This window comes from Mustelus asterias, chromosome 8 (assembly GCF_964213995.1).
Source record: "Mustelus asterias chromosome 8, sMusAst1.hap1.1, whole genome shotgun sequence".
In the NCBI taxonomy this organism is placed as follows: Eukaryota; Metazoa; Chordata; class Chondrichthyes; order Carcharhiniformes; family Triakidae; genus Mustelus; species Mustelus asterias.
The window spans coordinates 137,896,061-137,913,497 of record NC_135808.1 but is presented as its reverse complement, the minus strand read 5'-3'; the positions used below and the strand labels follow the sequence as shown (position 1 = coordinate 137,913,497).

General features: G+C 53.8%; 1 protein-coding gene across 1 annotated transcript in view; it reads left to right on the top strand.

The window, feature by feature from the left end:
* Positions 1-17,094, top strand: part of LOC144497796 (netrin-G1-like) — a 139,890-nt gene extending 122,796 nt beyond the window's left edge. The window contains exons 6-7 of the mRNA XM_078219233.1: positions 14,463-14,597; positions 16,865-17,094. Coding sequence (XP_078075359.1) covers positions 14,463-14,597; positions 16,865-17,094 — 365 coding nt within the window. The remainder of the gene's footprint in view (positions 1-14,462; positions 14,598-16,864) is intronic.
* Positions 17,095-17,437: the final 343 nt, after the last annotated feature.

Below are 17,437 nucleotides of genomic sequence, written 5' to 3'. Positions count from 1 at the left end.
AACATTCCCTAGCGATGGGGCCCGGTCCAAACATTCCCTAGTGATGGGGCCCGGTCCAAACATTCCCTAGCGATGGGGCCCGGTCCAAACATTCCCGAGTGATGGGGCCCGGTCCAAACATTCCCTAGCGATGGGGCCTGGTCCAAACATTCCCTAGCGATGGGGCCTGGTCCAAACATTCCCTAGCGATGGGGCCTGGTCCAAACATTCCTTAGCGATGGGGCCTGGTCCAAACATTCCCTAGCGATGGGGCCTGGTCCAAACATTCCCTAGTGATGGGGCCCGGTCCAAACATTCCCGAGTGATGGGGCCCGGTCCAAACATTCCCGAGTGATGGGGCCTGGTCCAAACATTCCCTAGTGATGGGGCCTGGTCCAAACATTCCCTAGTGATGGGGCCTGGTCCAAACATTCCCTAGTGATGGGGCCTCGTCCAAACATTCCCTAGCGATGGGGCCTGGTCCAAACATTCCCTAGTGATGGGGCCCGGTCCAAACATTCCCGAGTGATGGCGCCTGGTCCAAACATTCCCTAGTGATGGGGCCCAGTCCAAACATTCCCTAGTGATGGGGCCCGGTCCAAACATTCCCTAGCAATGGGGCCCGGTCCAAACATTCCCTAGCGATGGGGCCCGGTCCAAACATTCCCTAGCGATGGGGCCCGGTCCAAACATTCCCGAGAGATGGGGCCCGGTCCAAACATTCCCTAGCGATGGGGCCCGGTCCAAACATTCCCTAGTGATGGGGCCCGGTCCAAACATTCCCTAGTGATGGGGCCCGGTCCAAACATTCCCGAGTGAAGGGGCCTGGTCCAAACATTCCCTAGTGATGGGGCCCGGTCCAAACATTCCCGAGTGATGGGGCCTGGTCCAAACATTCCCGAGTGATGGGGCCCGGTCCAAACATTCCCGAGTGATGGGGCCCGGTCCAAACATTCCCGAGTGATGGGGCCCGGTCCAAACATTCCCGAGTGATGGGGCCCGGTCCAAACATTCCCTAGTGATGGGGCCCGGTCCAAACATTCCCTAGTGATCGGGCCCGGTCCAAACATTCCCTAGTGATGGGGGCTGGTCCAAACATTCCCGAGTGATGGGGCCCGGTCCAAACATTCCCTAGTGATGGGGCCTGGTCCAAACATTCCCTAGTGATGGGGCCCGGTCCAAACATTCCCTAGTGATGGGGCCCCGTCCAAACATTCCCGAGTGTTGGGGCCTGGTCCAAACATTCCCGAGTGATTGGGCCCGGTCCAAACATTCCCTTGTGATGGGGCCTGGTCCAAACATTCCCTAGTGATGGGGCCCGGTCCAAACATTCCCTAGTGATGGGGCCCGGTCCAAACATTCCCGAGTGATGGGGCCTGGTCCAAACATTCCCGAGTGATGGGGCCCGGTCCAAACATTCCCTAGCGATGGGGCCCGGTCCAAACATTCCCGAGTGATGGGGCCTGGTCCAAACATTCCCGAGTGATGGGGCCCGGTCCAAACATTCCCGAGTGATGGGGCCCTGTCCAAACATTCCCGAGTGATGGGGCCCGGTCCAAACATTCCCTAGTGATGGGGCCTGGTCCAAAGATTCCCGAGTGATGGGGCCCGGTCCAAACATTCCCTAGCGATGGGGCCCGGTCCAAACATTCCCGAGTGATGGGGCCCGGTCCAACTTTTCCCTAGCGATGGGGCCTGGTCCAAACATTCCCTAGCGATGGGGCCTGGTCCAAACATTCCCTAGTGATGGGGCCCGGTCCAAACATTCCCGAGTGATGGGGCCTGGTCCAAACATTCCCTAGTGATGGGGCCTGGTCCAAACATTCCCGAGTGATGGGGCCCGGTCCAAACATTCCCGAGTGATTGGGCCTGGTCCAAACATTCCCTAGTGATGGGGCCTGGTCCAAACATTCCCTAGCGATGGGGCCCGGTCCAAACATTCCCTAGCGATGGGGCCTGGTCCAAACATTCCCTAGCGATGGGGCCCGGTCCAAACATTCCCTAGCGATGGGGCCCGGTCCAAACATTCCCTAGCGATGGGGCCCGGTCCAAACATTCCCTAGCGATGGGGCCCGTTCCAAACATTCCCTAGCGATGGGGCCCGGTCCAAACATTCCCTAGTGATGGGGCCCGGTCCAAACATTCCCTAGCGATGGGGCCCGGTCCAAACATTCCCGAGTGATGGGGCCCGGTCCAAACATTCCCTAGCGATGGGGCCTGGTCCAAACATTCCCTAGCGATGGGGCCTGGTCCAAACATTCCCTAGCGATGGGGCCCGGTCCAAACATTCCCGAGTGATGGGGCCTGGTCCAAACATTCCCTAGTGATGGGGCCTGGTCCAAACATTCCCTAGTGATGGGGCCTGGTCCAAACATTCCCTAGTGATGGGGCCTCGTCGAAACATTCCCTAGCGATGGGGCCTGGTCCAAACATTCCCTAGTGATGGGGCCCGGTCCAAACATTCCCGAGTGATGGGGCCCGGTCCAAACATTCCCGAGTGATGGGGCCTGGTCCAAACATTCCCGAGTGATGGGGCCCGGTCCTAACATTCCCGAGTGATGGGGCCCGGTCCAAACATTCCCTAGTGATGGGGCCTTGTCCAAACATTCCCGAGTGATGGGGCCCGGTCCAAACTTTCCCGAGTGATGGCGCCTGGTCCAAACATTCCCTAGTGATGGGGCCCAGTCCAAACATTCCCTAGTGATGGGGCCTGGTCCAAACATTCCCGAGTGATGGGGCCCGGTCAAAACATTCCCGAGTGATGGGGCCCGGTCCAAACATTCCCTAGCGATGGGGCCTGGTCCAAACATTCCCGAGTGAAGGGGCCTGGTCCAAACATTCCTTAGCGATGGGGCCTGGTCCAAACATTCCCTAGCGATGGGGCCTGGTCCAAACATTCCCTAGTGATGGGGCCCGATCCAAACATTCCCTAGTGATGGGGCCTGGTCCAAACATTCCCTAGTGATGGGGCCTGGTCCAAACATTCCCGAGTGATGGGGCCTGGTCCAAACATTCCCAAGTGATGGGGCCTGGTCCAAACATTCCCGAGTGATGGGGCCCGGTCCAAACATTCCCGAGTGATGGGGCCTGGTCCAAACATTCCCTAGAGATGGGGCCTGGTCCAAACATTCCCAAGTGATGGGGCCTGGTCCAAACATTCCCTAGTGTTGGGGCCTGGTCCAAACATTCCCGAGTGATGGTGCCTGGTCCAAACATTCCCTAGCGATGGGGCCTGGTCCAAACATTCCCTAGTGATGGGGCCTGGTCCAAACATTCCCTAGTGATGGGGCCTGGTCCAAACATTCCCTAGTGATGGGGCCTGGTCCAAACATTCCCTAGTGATGGGGCCTGGTCCAAACATTCCCTAGCGATGCGGCCCGGTCCAAACATTCCCTTGCGATGGGGCCTGGTCCAAACATTCCCGAGTGATTGGGCCCGGTCCAAACATTCCCTAGCGATGGGGCCTGGTCCAAACATTCCCGAGTGATGGGGCCCGGTCCAAACATTCCCGAGTGATGGGGCCCGGTCCAAACATTCCCTAGTGATGGGGCCCTGTCCAAACATTCCCTAGTGATGGGGCCCGGTCCAAACATTCCCTAGCGATGGGGCCTGGTCCAAACATTCCCTAGTGATGGGGCCCGGTCCAATCATTCCCGAGTGATGGGGCCCGGTCCAAACATTCCCGAGTGATGGGGCCTGGTCCAAACATTCCCTAGTGATGGGGCCTGGTCCAAACATTCCCTAGTGATGGGGCCTGGTCCAAACATTCCCTAGTGATGGGGCCTCGTCCAAACATTCCCTAGCGATGGGGCCTGGTCCAAACATTCCCTAGTGATGGGGCCCGGTCCAAACATTCCCGAGTGATGGGGCCCGGTCCAAACATTCCCGAGTGATGGGGCCTGGTCCAAACATTCCCGAGTGATGGGGCCTGGTCCAAACATTCCCGAGTGATGGGGCCCGGTCCAAACATTCCCGAGTGATGGGGCCTGGTCCAAACATTCCCTAGTGATGGGGCCCGGTCCAAACATTCCCTAGTGATGGGGCCTGGTCCAAACATTCCCGAGTGATGGGGCCCGGTCCAAACATTCCCGAATGATGGGGCCCGGTCCAAACATTCCCTAGCGATGGGGCCTGGTCCAAACATTCCCGAGTGATGGGGCCTGGTCCAAACATTCCCTAGCGATGGGGCCTGGTCCAAACATTCCCTAGCCATGGGGCCTGGTCCAAACATTCTCTAGCAATGGGGCCTGGTCCAAACATTCGCTAGCGATGGGGCCCGGTCCGAACATTCCCTAGCGATGGGGCCTGGTCCAAACATTCCCGAGTGATGGGGCCTGGTCCAAGCATTCCCTAGCGATGGGGCCTGGTCCAAACATTCCCTAGCGATGGGGCCTGGTCCAAACATTCCCTAGCGATGGGGCCCGGTCCAAACATTCCCTAGCGATGGGGCCTGGTCCAAACATTCCCTAGCGATGGGGCCTGGTCCAAACATTCCCTAGCGATGGGGCCTGGTCCAAACATTCCCGAGTGATGGGGCCTTTTCCAAACATTCCCTAGCGATGGGGCCTGGTCCAAACATTCCCTAGCGATGGGGCCTGGTCCAAACATTCTCTAGCGATGGGGCCTGGTCCAAACATTCCCTAGCGATGGGGCCTGGTCCAAACATTCCCGAGTGATGGGGCCCGGTCCAAACATTCCATAGCGATGGGGCCCGGTCCAAACATTCCCTACTGATGGGGCCCGGTCCAAACATTCCCTAGTGATGGGGCCCGGTCCAAACATTCCCGAGTGATGGGGCCCGGTCCAAACATTCCCTAGTGATGGGGCCCGGTCCAAACATTCCCTAGTGATGGGGCCCGGTCCAAACATTCCCGAGTGATGGGGCCCGGTCCAAACTTTCCCTAGTAATGGGGCCCGGTCCAAACATTCCCTAGTGATGGGGCCCGGTCCATACATTCCCTAGTGATGGGGCCCGGTCCAAACATTCCCTAGTGATGGGGCCCGGTCCAAACATTCCCGAGTGATGGGGCCCGGTCCAAACATTCCCTAGCGATGGGACCCGGTCCAAACATTCCCTAGCGATGGGGCCCGGTCCAAACATTCCCTAGTGATGGGGCCCGGTCCAAACATTCCCTAGCGATGGGGCCCGGTCCAAACATTCCCTAGCGATGGGGCCCGGTCCAGACATTCCCTAGCGATGGGGCCCGGTCCAAACATTCCCGAGAGATGGGGCCCGGTCCAAACATTCCCTATCGATGGGGCCCGGTCCAAACATTCCCTAGTGATGGGGCCCGGTCCAAACATTCCCTAGTGATGGGGCCCGGTCCAAACATTCCCGAGTGAAGGGGCCTGGTCCAAACATTCCCTAGTGATGGGGCCCGGTCCAAACATTCCCGAGTGATGGGGCCTGGTCCAAACATTCCCGAGTGATGGGGCCCGGTCCAAACATTCCCGAGTGATGGGGCCCGGTCCAAACATTCCCGAGTGATGGGGCCCGGTCCAAACATTCCCGAGTGATGGGGCCCGGTCCAAACATTCCCTAGTGAAGGGGCCCGGTCCAAACATTCCCTAGTGATCGGGCCCGGTCCAAACATTCCCTAGTGATGGGGGCTGGTCCAAACATTCCCGAGTGATGGGGCCCGGTCCAAACATTCCCTAGTGATGGGGCCTGGTCCAAACATTCCCTAGTGATGGGGCCCGGTCCAAACATTCCCTAGTGATGGGGCCCCGTCCAAACATTCCCGAGTGATGGGGCCTGGTCCAAACATTCCCGAGTGATTGGGCCCGGTCCAAACATTCCCTTGTGATGGGGCCTGGTCCAAACATTCCCTAGTGATGGGGCCCGGTCCAAACATTCCCTAGTGATGGGGCCCGGTCCAAACATTCCCGAGTGATGGGGCCTGGTCCAAACATTCCCGAGTGATGGGGCCCGGTCCAAACATTCCCTAGCGATGGGGCCCGGTCCAAACATTCCCGAGTGATGGGGCCTGGTCCAAACATTCCCGAGTGATGGGGCCCGGTCCAAACATTCCCGAGTGATGGGGCCCTGTCCAAACATTCCCGAGTGATGGGGCCCGGTCCAAACATTCCCTAGTGATGGGGCCTGGTCCAAAGATTCCCGAGTGATGGGGCCCGGTCCAAACATTCCCTAGCGATGGGGCCCGGTCCAAACATTCCCGAGTGATGGGGCCCGGTCCAACTTTTCCCTAGCGATGGGGCCTGGTCCAAACATTCCCTAGCGATGGGGCCTGGTCCAAACATTCCCTAGTGATGGGGCCCGGTCCAAACATTCCCGAGTGATGGGGCCCGGTCCAAACATTCCCGAGTGATTGGGCCTGGTCCAAACATTCCCTAGTGATGGGGCCTGGTCCAAACATTCCCTAGCGATGGGGCCCGGTCCAAACATTCCCTAGCGATGGGGCCTGGTCCAAACATTCCCTTGCGATGGGGCCTGGTCCAAACATTCCCGAGTGATTGGGCCCGGTCCAAACATTCCCTAGCGATGGGGCCTGGTCCAAACATTCCCTAGCGATGGGGCCTGGTCCAAACATTCCCTAGCGATGGGACCTGGTCCAAACATTCCCTAGCGATGGGGCCCGGTCCAAACATTCCCTAGCGATGGGGCCTGGTCCAAACATTCCCTAGCGATGGGGCCTGGTCCAAACATTCCCTAGCGATGGGGCCTGGTCCAAACATTCCCGAGTGATGGGGCCTTTTCCAAACATTCCCTAGCGATGGGGCCTGGTCCAAACATTCCCTAGCGATGGGGCCTGGTCCAAACATTCTCTAGCGATGGGGCCTGGTCCAAACATTCCCTAGCGATGGGGCCTGGTCCAAACATTCCCGAGTGATGGGGCCCGGTCCAAACATTCCATAGCGATGCGGCCCGGTCCAAACATTCCCTACTGATGGGGCCCGGTCCAAACATTCCCTAGTGATGGGGCCCGGTCCAAACATTCCCGAGTGATGGGGCCCGGTCCAAACATTCCCTAGTGATGGGGCCCGGTCCAAACATTCCCTAGTGATGGGGCCCGGTCCAAACATTCCCGAGTGATGGGGCCCGGTCCAAACTTTCCCTAGTGATGGGGCCCGGTCCAAACATTCCCTAGTGATGGGGCCCGGTCCAAACATTCCCTAGTGATGGGGCCCGGTCCAAACATTCCCTAGTGATGGGGCCCGGTCCAAACATTCCCGAGTGATGGGGCCCGGTCCAAACATTCCCTAGTGATGGGGCCCGGTCCAAACATTCCCTAGCGATGGGGCCCGGTCCAAACATTCCCTAGCGATGGGGCCCGGTCCAGACATTCCCTAGCGATGGGGCCCGGTCCAAACATTCCCGAGAGATGGGGCCCGGTCCAAACATTCCCTAGCGATGGGGCCCGGTCCAAACATTCCCTAGTGATGGGGCCCGGTCCAAACATTCCCTAGTGATGGGGCCCGGTCCAAACATTCCCGAGTGAAGGGGCCTGGTCTAAACATTCCCTAGTGATGGGGCCCGGTCCAAACATTCCCGAATGATGGGGCCTGGTCCAAACATTCCCGAGTGATGGGGCCCGGTCCAAACATTCCCGAGTGATGGGGCCCGGTCCAAACATTCCCGAGTGATGGGGCCCGGTCCAAACATTCCCGAGTGATGGGGCCCGGTCCAAACATTCCCTAGTGAAGGGGCCCGGTCCAAACATTCCCTAGTGATCGGGCCCGGTCCAAACATTCCCTAGTGATGGGGGCTGGTCCAAACATTCCCGAGTGATGGGGCCCGGTCCAAACATTCCCTAGTGATGGGGCCTGGTCCAAACATTCCCTAGTGATGGGGCCCGGTCCAAACATTCCCTAGTGATGGGGCCCCGTCCAAACATTCCCGAGTGATGGGGCCTGGTCCAAACATTCCCGAGTGATTGGGCCCGGTCCAAACATTCCCTTGTGATGGGGCCTGGTCCAAACATTCCCTAGTGATGGGGCCCGGTCCAAACATTCCCTAGTGATGGGGCCCGGTCCAAACATTCCCGAGTGATGGGGCCTGGTCCAAACATTCCCGAGTGATGGGGCCCGGTCCAAACATTCCCTAGCGATGGGGCCCGGTCCAAACATTCCCGAGTGATGGGGCCTGGTCCAAACATTCCCGAGTGATGGGGCCCGGTCCAAACATTCCCGAGTGATGGGGCCCTGTCCAAACATTCCCGAGTGATGGGGCCCGGTCCAAACATTCCCTAGTGATGGGGCCTGGTCCAAAGATTCCCGAGTGATGGGGCCCGGTCCAAACATTCCCTAGCGATGGGGCCCGGTCCAAACATTCCCGAGTGATGGGACCCGGTCCAACTTTTCCCTAGCGATGGGGCCTGGTCCAAACATTCCCTAGCGATGGGGCCTGGTCCAAACATTCCCTAGTGATGGGGCCCGGTCCAAACATTCCCGAGTGATGGGGCCTGGTCCAAACATTCCCTAGTGATGGGGCCTGGTCCAAACATTCCCGAGTGATGGGGCCCGGTCCAAACATTCCCGAGTGATTGGGCCTGGTCCAAACATTCCCTAGTGATGGGGCCTGGTCCAAACATTCCCTAGCGATGGGGCCCGGTCCAAACATTCCCTAGCGATGGGGCCTGGTCCAAACATTCCCTAGCGATGGGGCCTGGTCCAAACATTCCCTAGCGATGGGGCCCGGTCCAAACATTCCCTAGCGATGGGGCCCGGTCCAAACATTCCCTAGCGATGGGGCCCGGTCCAAACATTCCCTAGCGATGGGGCCCGGTCCAAACATTCCCTAGTGATGGGGCCCGGTCCAAACATTCCCTAGCGATGGGGCCCGGTCCAAACATTCCCGAGTGATGGGGCCCGGTCCAAACATTCCCTAGCGATGGGGCCTGGTCCAAACATTCCCTAGCGATGGGGCCTGGTCCAAACATTCCCTAGCGATGGGGCCTGGTCCAAACATTCCCTAGTGATGGGGCCCGGTCCAAACATTCCCTAGTGATGGAGCCCGGTCCAAACATTCCCGAGTGATGGGGCCCGGTCCAAACTTTCCCTAGCGATGGGGCCCGGTCCAAACATTCCCTAGCGATGGGGCCCGGTCCAAACTTTCCCTAGCGATGGGGCCCGGTCCAAACTTTCCCTAGCGATGGGGCCTGGTCCAAACATTCCCTAGCGATGGGGCCTGGTCCAAACATTCCCTAGTGATGGGGCCCGGTCCAAACATTCCCTAGCGATGGGGCCTGGTCCAATCATTCCCACCGATGGGGCCTGGTCCAAACATTCCCTAGCGTTGGAGCCCGGTCCAAACATTCCCTAGCGATGGGGCCTGGTCCAAACATTCCCTAGCGATGGGGCCCGGTCCAAACATTCCCGAGTGATGGGGCCCGGTCCAACTTTTCCCTAGCGATGGGGCCTGGTCCAAACATTCCCTAGCGATGGGGCCTGGTCCAAACATTCCCTAGTGATGGGGCCCGGTCCAAACATTCCCGAGTGATGGGGCCTGGTCCAAACATTCCCTAGTGATGGGGCCTGGTCCAAACATTCCCGAGTGATGGGGCCCGGTCCAAACATTCCCGAGTGATTGGGCCTGGTCCAAACATTCCCTAGTGATGGGGCCTGGTCCAAACATTCCCTAGCGATGGGGCCCGGTCCAAACATTCCCTAGCGATGGGGCCTGGTCCAAACATTCCCTAGCGATGGGGCCTGGTCCAAACATTCCCTAGCGATGGGGCCCGGTCCAAACATTCCCTAGCGATGGGGCCCGGTCCAAACATTCCCTAGCGATGGGGCCCGGTCCAAACATTCCCTAGCGATGGGGCCCGGTCCAAACATTCCCTAGTGATGGGGCCCGGTCCAAACATTCCCTAGCGATGGGGCCCGGTCCAAACATTCCCGAGTGATGGGGCCCGGTCCAAACATTCCCTAGCGATGGGGCCTGGTCCAAACATTCCCTAGCGATGGGGCCTGGTCCAAACATTCCCTAGCGATGGGGCCTGGTCCAAACATTCCCTAGTGATGGGGCCCGGTCCAAACATTCCCTAGTGATGGAGCCCGGTCCAAACATTCCCGAGTGATGGGGCCCGGTCCAAACTTTCCCTAGCGATGGGGCCCGGTCCAAACATTCCCTAGCGATGGGGCCCGGTCCAAACTTTCCCTAGCGATGGGGCCCGGTCCAAACTTTCCCTAGCGATGGGGCCTGGTCCAAACATTCCCTAGCGATGGGGCCTGGTCCAAACATTCCCTAGTGATGGGGCCCGGTCCAAACATTCCCTAGCGATGGGGCCTGGTCCAATCATTCCCACCGATGGGGCCTGGTCCAAACATTCCCTAGCGATGGAGCCCGGTCCAAACATTCCCTAGCGATGGGGCCTGGTCCAAACTTTCCCTAGCGATGGGGCCTGGTCCAAACTTTCCCTAGCGATGGGGCCTGGTCCAACATATCCCAATGCAGTCTGACCCTTGCAGTGTTGAGGTATGTCGATCCACCTCAGTGATGATGGTGCAATCATTGCGCTCCTGTCTGCAATTTTATTTTAGGAAATTCTATACTTTGTTCTGTCTGGACGAGGCCGCCCCCCCCCCTTCGTAGCTGTGACACTTACATCTGCTCAGTGCTTCCATCCCCTAGTGCCTAACACCTATCCTGTCTCCTTATTTCCCCATTTCCGACCATTCTCCATCCAGAGAATTGCTCAGTACCACATCGGTATGTTCACCAGAACATAGGAACTGGAGGAGGCCATTCAGCCCCTGTTCCATTCATTAGTTCACCTGATGAAGGAGCAATGCTCCGAAAGCTTGTGATATCAAACAAACCTGTTGGGCTGTAACCGGGTATTGTGTGACCTCTTATCTTGTCCACCCCAGTCCAACACCGGCATCTCCACATCATTAATTAGTTCATAATTGATTGTTTTCTTAATTACATCTGAGTGATTCTGTACCTGTTAAAGCTCTGATCCAACAAAATCTATCAATCTCAGGTTTCATTTTGTTAATTGACTTCCAGCCTTGACAGCTTTTTGGGGAAGAGGGTTCCAGATTTTCACTCCCTTTTTGTGTGGGAAGATGCTTCCTCAACAGGCTTCCCTCATTTTAAATTCTGTCGCCTTGTTTTCCGGACTCCTCCCATCAGAGGGATTAGTTACACAGAAACATCGTAAATAGGGACAGGAGGAGGCCATTCAGCCCCTCGAGCCTGCTCCGCCATTCATTATGATCATGGCTGACCACTCAACTCAATAGCCTGATGCCCCCTTTCCCCCCCCGCCCCCCCCCCCCCCCCCCCCTTCACCTCAGGTGCTGTATCTAACTGCTTCTTGAAAACATTCAATGTTTTGGCCTCAGTTGCTTTCTGTGGGGGTGAATTCCACAGACTGATCACTCTCTGGGTGAAGAGATTTCTCCTCGTCTCTGTCCTAAACAGTTCCCCATGTTGGGGACCAGATCAGAAACTCCAAGGCATTTTATGAAGTTTGTCAAGAACCCAACTTTTACATTTGATTCTGGCATTAGTGTGAGAATAAGATGTTTCACTCCAGGTATGATTCCAGTGACCCACTCGGAAGCTTTTGTCAAAACAGACTTTATTTAAGAACACAGTTAAAATATAACAAAATTTAGTTCGCACTGCTGCCTCACAGCGCCAGGGACCCGGGTTCGATTCCCGGCTTGGGTCACTGTCTGTGGGGAGTCTGCACGTCCTCCCCGTGTCTGCGTGGGTTTCCTCTGGGTGCTCCGGTTTCCTCCCACAGTCTGAAAGATCTGCTGGTTAGGTACATTGGCCATGCTAAATTCTCCCTCAGTGTACCCGAACAGGTGCTGGAGTGTGGCAACTCGGGGATTTTCACAGTGGCTTCATTGCAGTGTTAATGTAAACCTTACTTGTGACACTAATAAATAAACATAAAATAGCAAAAGAGTTAACATAACTTTTACCAATTGAAATACTTAAACATGACAAGGTATGATTCTGAACCGCTAACTCAGAGAGTCATAGAGCCCTTCGGCCCAACCAGCCCATGCTGGCCATGCTGCCCTCCCAGCTAATCCCAATTGCCCACGTTTGTCCCACATCCCTCTAATCCTTTCCTATCCATGTACTTGTCCAAATGCTTTTTAAATGTTGCTATTGAACCCGCCTCAACCACTTTCTCTGGCAGCTCATTCCATATACGCACCACCCTCTGCGTGAAGAAATTGCCCCTCAGGTCCCTTTTAAATCTTTCCCCTCTCACCTTAAACCAATGCCCCCTCGATTCCAATTCCCCATCCCTGGGAAAAAGACTATGTGCATTCACCCTATCAATGCCCCGCATGATTTTATTCACTTCAGTAAGGTCACCCCTCATTCTCCTGCGCTCCAAGGAATAAAGCTCTAGCCTGGCCAACCTCTTCCTTTCACTCAGGCCCCACTAGTCCTGGCAACATCCTCGTAAATCTTCTCTGCACCCTTTCCAGTTTATCAATGTTTTTCCTATAACAGGGTGACCAAAACTGTGCAACAACGCTCCAAATGCAGCCTCACCAACAAATCTCACACCTGTAACATAATTTCCCAACTCCTCGATTCAATGCCCTGGCTGATGAAGGCCAGTGTGCCAAATGCCTTCTTCACACCCTGTCTATCTGTGACACCGCTTTCAACAAACTGTGTACTTGTACTCCTAGGTCCCTCTGTTCCTCAACACTCCCCAGGGTTCTACCATTCACTGTGTAACTCCTACCCTGGTTTGACTTTCCAAAGTGAAACACCTCACACTTACCCGTATTGAAATCAATTTGCCAAATCCTTGGCCCACTTCCCTAACTGATCACGATCCCCCTGTAATTCTTGATAACCTCTTTCACTATCAACAATACCTCCTTTGAGAACTACCTAATCGTTCCAATTTAGCAGTGTCCCCCACAGACACAAATCCGTTCTTTAGAACCTGTTGGCACAGAAACCAAAGATGTTGATGTGAATATTACATTTCTAGCCTTTTGACACTTCTGCAGAGTGATCCAGACAGAACCCTGTCTCCTAGTTCTCCTGCAGCAACTTCCAAACTGTCGAATTTCAGAGAAAATGGCTTATTTCCTGGCAGATTCCAGTCTCCACTTCAGACAGAGCGAGGGATACAGAGAAAGCAGTCTCTCTCTAAAGAGCCCAAAAGCAAACTGAGTCTGAGTTCTCTGTGTAAATGCAGCGGCACCCGGTCATATGACCTTACCCGTCAATCAACCTAATCAAGCCCCACTCTGCAATATCCCTGGGGAAAACACAAAGCAACACAACCCTGAATTGGTTCAGATCAAAACAAACATTGCATCAATTAAGATCAATAATGTTGCTGCAGTATCAGTATCGTGCTGCTGGATCCAGATAGAACAGCTCTGATCAATGGAAGGGACTGGGAAACACATTCTGCACAGAAACATGATGAAAATACTTTTGTTTAGGGCACAGTATCATCACACAATGTGTCCATAGACCATTGACCCTGACTCTGTCCAATCTGCAACGTATCCTAAACACCTCCATTCAATCAGCCTTTCATCTCCAGTTTTGGGGGAAGACAAGTCCAGAATTTGGTTTCATGATTTAACCCTTTTCTGCCCATTCTCACTCTGGTGAATCTACTCTGCTCCATCCAAGGCCAGTTTCTCCTTCCTGAGTGGAGCCCAGAACTAAACCCAGTTTCTCCAGATAAATTCTAACCAAAACTTTATCAAAACTGAAATTTCCAACTATTTGCATTCCAGGTTCCTCGAAATAAAGTGCAACATTCAGTTTGCCTTCACATTATTTTTGTACCCGTTCACTGGCTTTTAGATTCACTGCTCCGTGCTGGCGTTTCTGTTCCATGCCAGTCTCCTCTCACCCCCGCTTCCTCTCACCCTATCAGCATCTCCTTCTATTCCTTTCTCCAAGTGTTTATCCAGCTTCCCCCTTAAATGTAGCGATGCAATTCACCTCAAACACTCCCCGTGGGAGCAAGTTCTACTTCTCCCCACTAACCGTAGGAGTGAGGTCCACATTCTCCCCACTCCCTGTGGGAGCGAGTTCCACTTCTCCCCACTCCCTGTGGGAGTGAGTCCCACATTCTCCCCACTCCCTGTGGGAGCGAGTTCCACATTCTCCCCACTCCCTGTGGGAGCGAGTTCCACTTCTCCCCACTCCCTGTGGGAGTGAGTCCCACATTCTCCCCACTCCCTGTGAGAGTGAGTCCCACATTCTCCCCAGTCCCTGTGGGAGTGAGTTCCACATTCTCACGTGAAGATGGAGCAGCGTTCCAAAAGCTCGTGATTCCAAATAAACCTGTTAGACTTTAACATGGTGTTGTGAGACTTCTGACTGTGCCCATCCCAGTCCAACGCTGGCATCTCCACATCATGTTGAAGACTTGTTTTACTCTCAGAGTTTGACCATCCCGTGGCTGGGTCACAGTCATTTCTATTGCTGAACTCGTGTCGATGTGTTTTATTCGGAATCTCTGTGTGCAGTGTGTGTGTGTGTTGTCTTGTTTCTACAGACTGTAAGTGTAATCCTGATGGCTCACTCCACCATCGCTGTAATGACACGGGATATTGTGACTGCAAGGCTGGGGCAACAGGGCCTAAGTGTGACCGGTGCCTGCCCGGATATTACTGGCACAAGGGCTGTCAAGGTAAGGAAACAATCTACATCAGCTCCTGGGCTTACTTCACCCTGGGTTCTGTGTGACCGTGTCAGCAGAGTATCTGATAGTCCAGCTACTGTGGAGGAAACACAAAGGCTTTTAGTGAGTGAACCTTCTCCACATCCTCCCTAAAATGCAGTGACCATGACTGGACACAATTTGATCCACTGTCTCTCCTTCAGCATTTAATTATCCATTTTGGCCCATTGACCTATCCCCTTCATTGGTTCCTTAAAATTAGAGTTTTTGGTCACTTTACTGACTCTCTCTTCTAGCCAGCTTACCGTCCAGTCAGCCACATGTTCCCCAATTCTTCACATTCTGACCTTAGCCATGGGTTCACTGTCAGGTACCTTATCGAAGGCGTTTTAAAAATCCAAACACATTACATCAACTACATTATCCTTATCTACCCTTTCTTTTATTTCTCCAAAGATTTGAACAAGGTTAGTTAAATATAACTTTCCCTTTTGAAATCTGTGCTGTTTACTCTTGATGTGGAGATGCCGGCGTTGGACTGGGGTAAACAGAGTAAGAAGTTTAACAACACCAGGTTAAAGTCCAACAGGTTTATTTGGTAGCAAAAGCCACACAAGCTTTCGGAGCTCCAAGCCCCTTCTTCAGGTGAGTGGGAATTCTGTTCACAAACAGAGCTTATAAAGACACAAACTCAATTTACATGAATAATGGTTGGAATGCGAATACTTACAACGAATCAAGTCTTTAAGAAACAAAACAACGTGAGTGGAGAGAGCATCAAGACAGGCTAAAAAGATGGGTATTGTCTCCAGACAAGACAGTCAGTGAAAGTCTGCAGGTCCAGGCAACTGTGGGGGTTACAAATAGTGTGACATGAACCCAATATCCCGGTTGAGGCCGTCCTCGTGTGTGCGGAACTTGGCTATCAGTTTCTGCTCAGCGACTCTGCGCCGTCGTGTGTCGCGAAGGCCGCCTTGGAGAACGCTTACCCGAATATCAGAGGCCGAATGCCCGTGACCGCTGAAGTGCTCCCCAACAGGAAGAGAACAGTCTTGCCTGGTGATTGTCGAGCGGTGTTCATTCAGTTGTAAGTATTCGCATTCCAACCATTATTCATGTAAATTGAGTCTGTGTCTTTATATGCTCTGTTTGTGAACAGAATTCCCACTCACCTGAAGAAGGGGCTTGGAGCTCCGAAAGCTTGTGTGGCTTTTGCTACCAAATAAACCTGTTGGACTTTAACCTGGTGTTGTTAAACTTCTTACTCTGTTTACTCTTTGCCATATTTCCACTTGCCAGGTGTTATTATCTTACATTTTTGAGGAAAGATTCCCTCATCTTTCCTGCCACCGACATTAAGCTAATTTCCGATAGTTCACTAGACTTGTTCTACCTCCCTCTTTAAATATAAGAATCACATTTGGTCTCTGCCAAATATCAATGTAATACGTTTCTTCCCAAACTTATTTAAAAGGTGCGGATGCAATCCATCCGGATCAGGAGTTTTATCCTCTTCAAGTTTAATTCATTCATTAATTATCTTTCCCCTTTCAATTTGAAATGTTTTTATATCTTTTTAAATCTATTTCTTAATCTCATGTCCAGCATGTTAATCTCTGGTAAATATTCAAAGTAATTGTTGAATATTTTTGCCATTTTGCTGTCATTACCTTTGAATTAATTGGGTTTATTCCTGAGTAATTCTATACCATTCCTGGCGACTAGGGAATTTTCACAGTAACTTCATTGCAGTGTTAGTGTAAGCCTACTTGTGACCCTAATAAATAAAAAAACCTGTTCATATTCCTTTTGCAATCTGTGTGATTATACTTTATTATATTCACAGTGGCACAGTGGTTAGCACTGCTGCCTCACAGCGCCAGGGACCTGGGTTCGATTCCCGGTTTGGGTCACTGAGTCTGCGCATTCTCCCCGTGTCTGCGTGGGTTTCCTCCGGGTGCTCCGGTTTCCACTGACAGTCCAAAGATTTGCCGGCTAGGTGCGTTTGCCATGCTAAATTGCCCCTTAGTGTCCCGGGATGCGTAGGCCAGAGGGATTAGTGGGGTAAATATGTGGAGTTACCGGGATCGGGCCTGGGTGAGATTGTTGTCGGTGCAGACTCGATAAGCCTCCTCCTGCACTGTAGTGTTTTTATTATGTTCCTCAAATAAAATAATGTTGTAAAAGTTAAACGCTGGGATTGGTGACATTGAAACAATCTTTAGTGCAGAGAGATTTTTCACAAACTAATCTTTCTTTTTTCTGATTTTTTGCAGCGAGTGTGTGTGATAACCTGCTGTCACGGTGTGAGAATGGAGGAGTGTGTGAGGACAATGGGAGATGTCTCTGTCCCACTCCCTACACTGGCCTCCTATGTGAGAAAGTGCAGTGCAGGAAGGGAGCAGCAGGATGTGTCTCCCAATCCCCCCGAGACCCCACCTTACACCGGGTGCTGCTCTCACTGACTGCGCTGCTAATCGTCGCTAATGGCCGCATACCACTCTGACCAGCTCCCAGTGTCATGGACGCTGATGGGAAGGTGCGGAGAGCAAAGGAGAATCCAGGGTTTACTGTGTCACTGTTGAAACACGCTTCCCTCCCTCGCACACCCGACCCTGGGAAAGACAAACTGGATGCGAAACCTGAGCCCACAGAGCCAATCCAACTGGATCTACAATCCTGGATGGAATCAGCAGTCAGTGGGGACTGGACTCTCCGACTCTGCGTGGATCCAAGGCAGCTGCTAATATTCATTCTACAACCGCCAGTCACTCATCCCAAGTTCAGCTTTGAGACAAAGAAACAAAGGAAGGACTTGTATTTCCCTAGCGCCTTTCACTAGCTCAGGA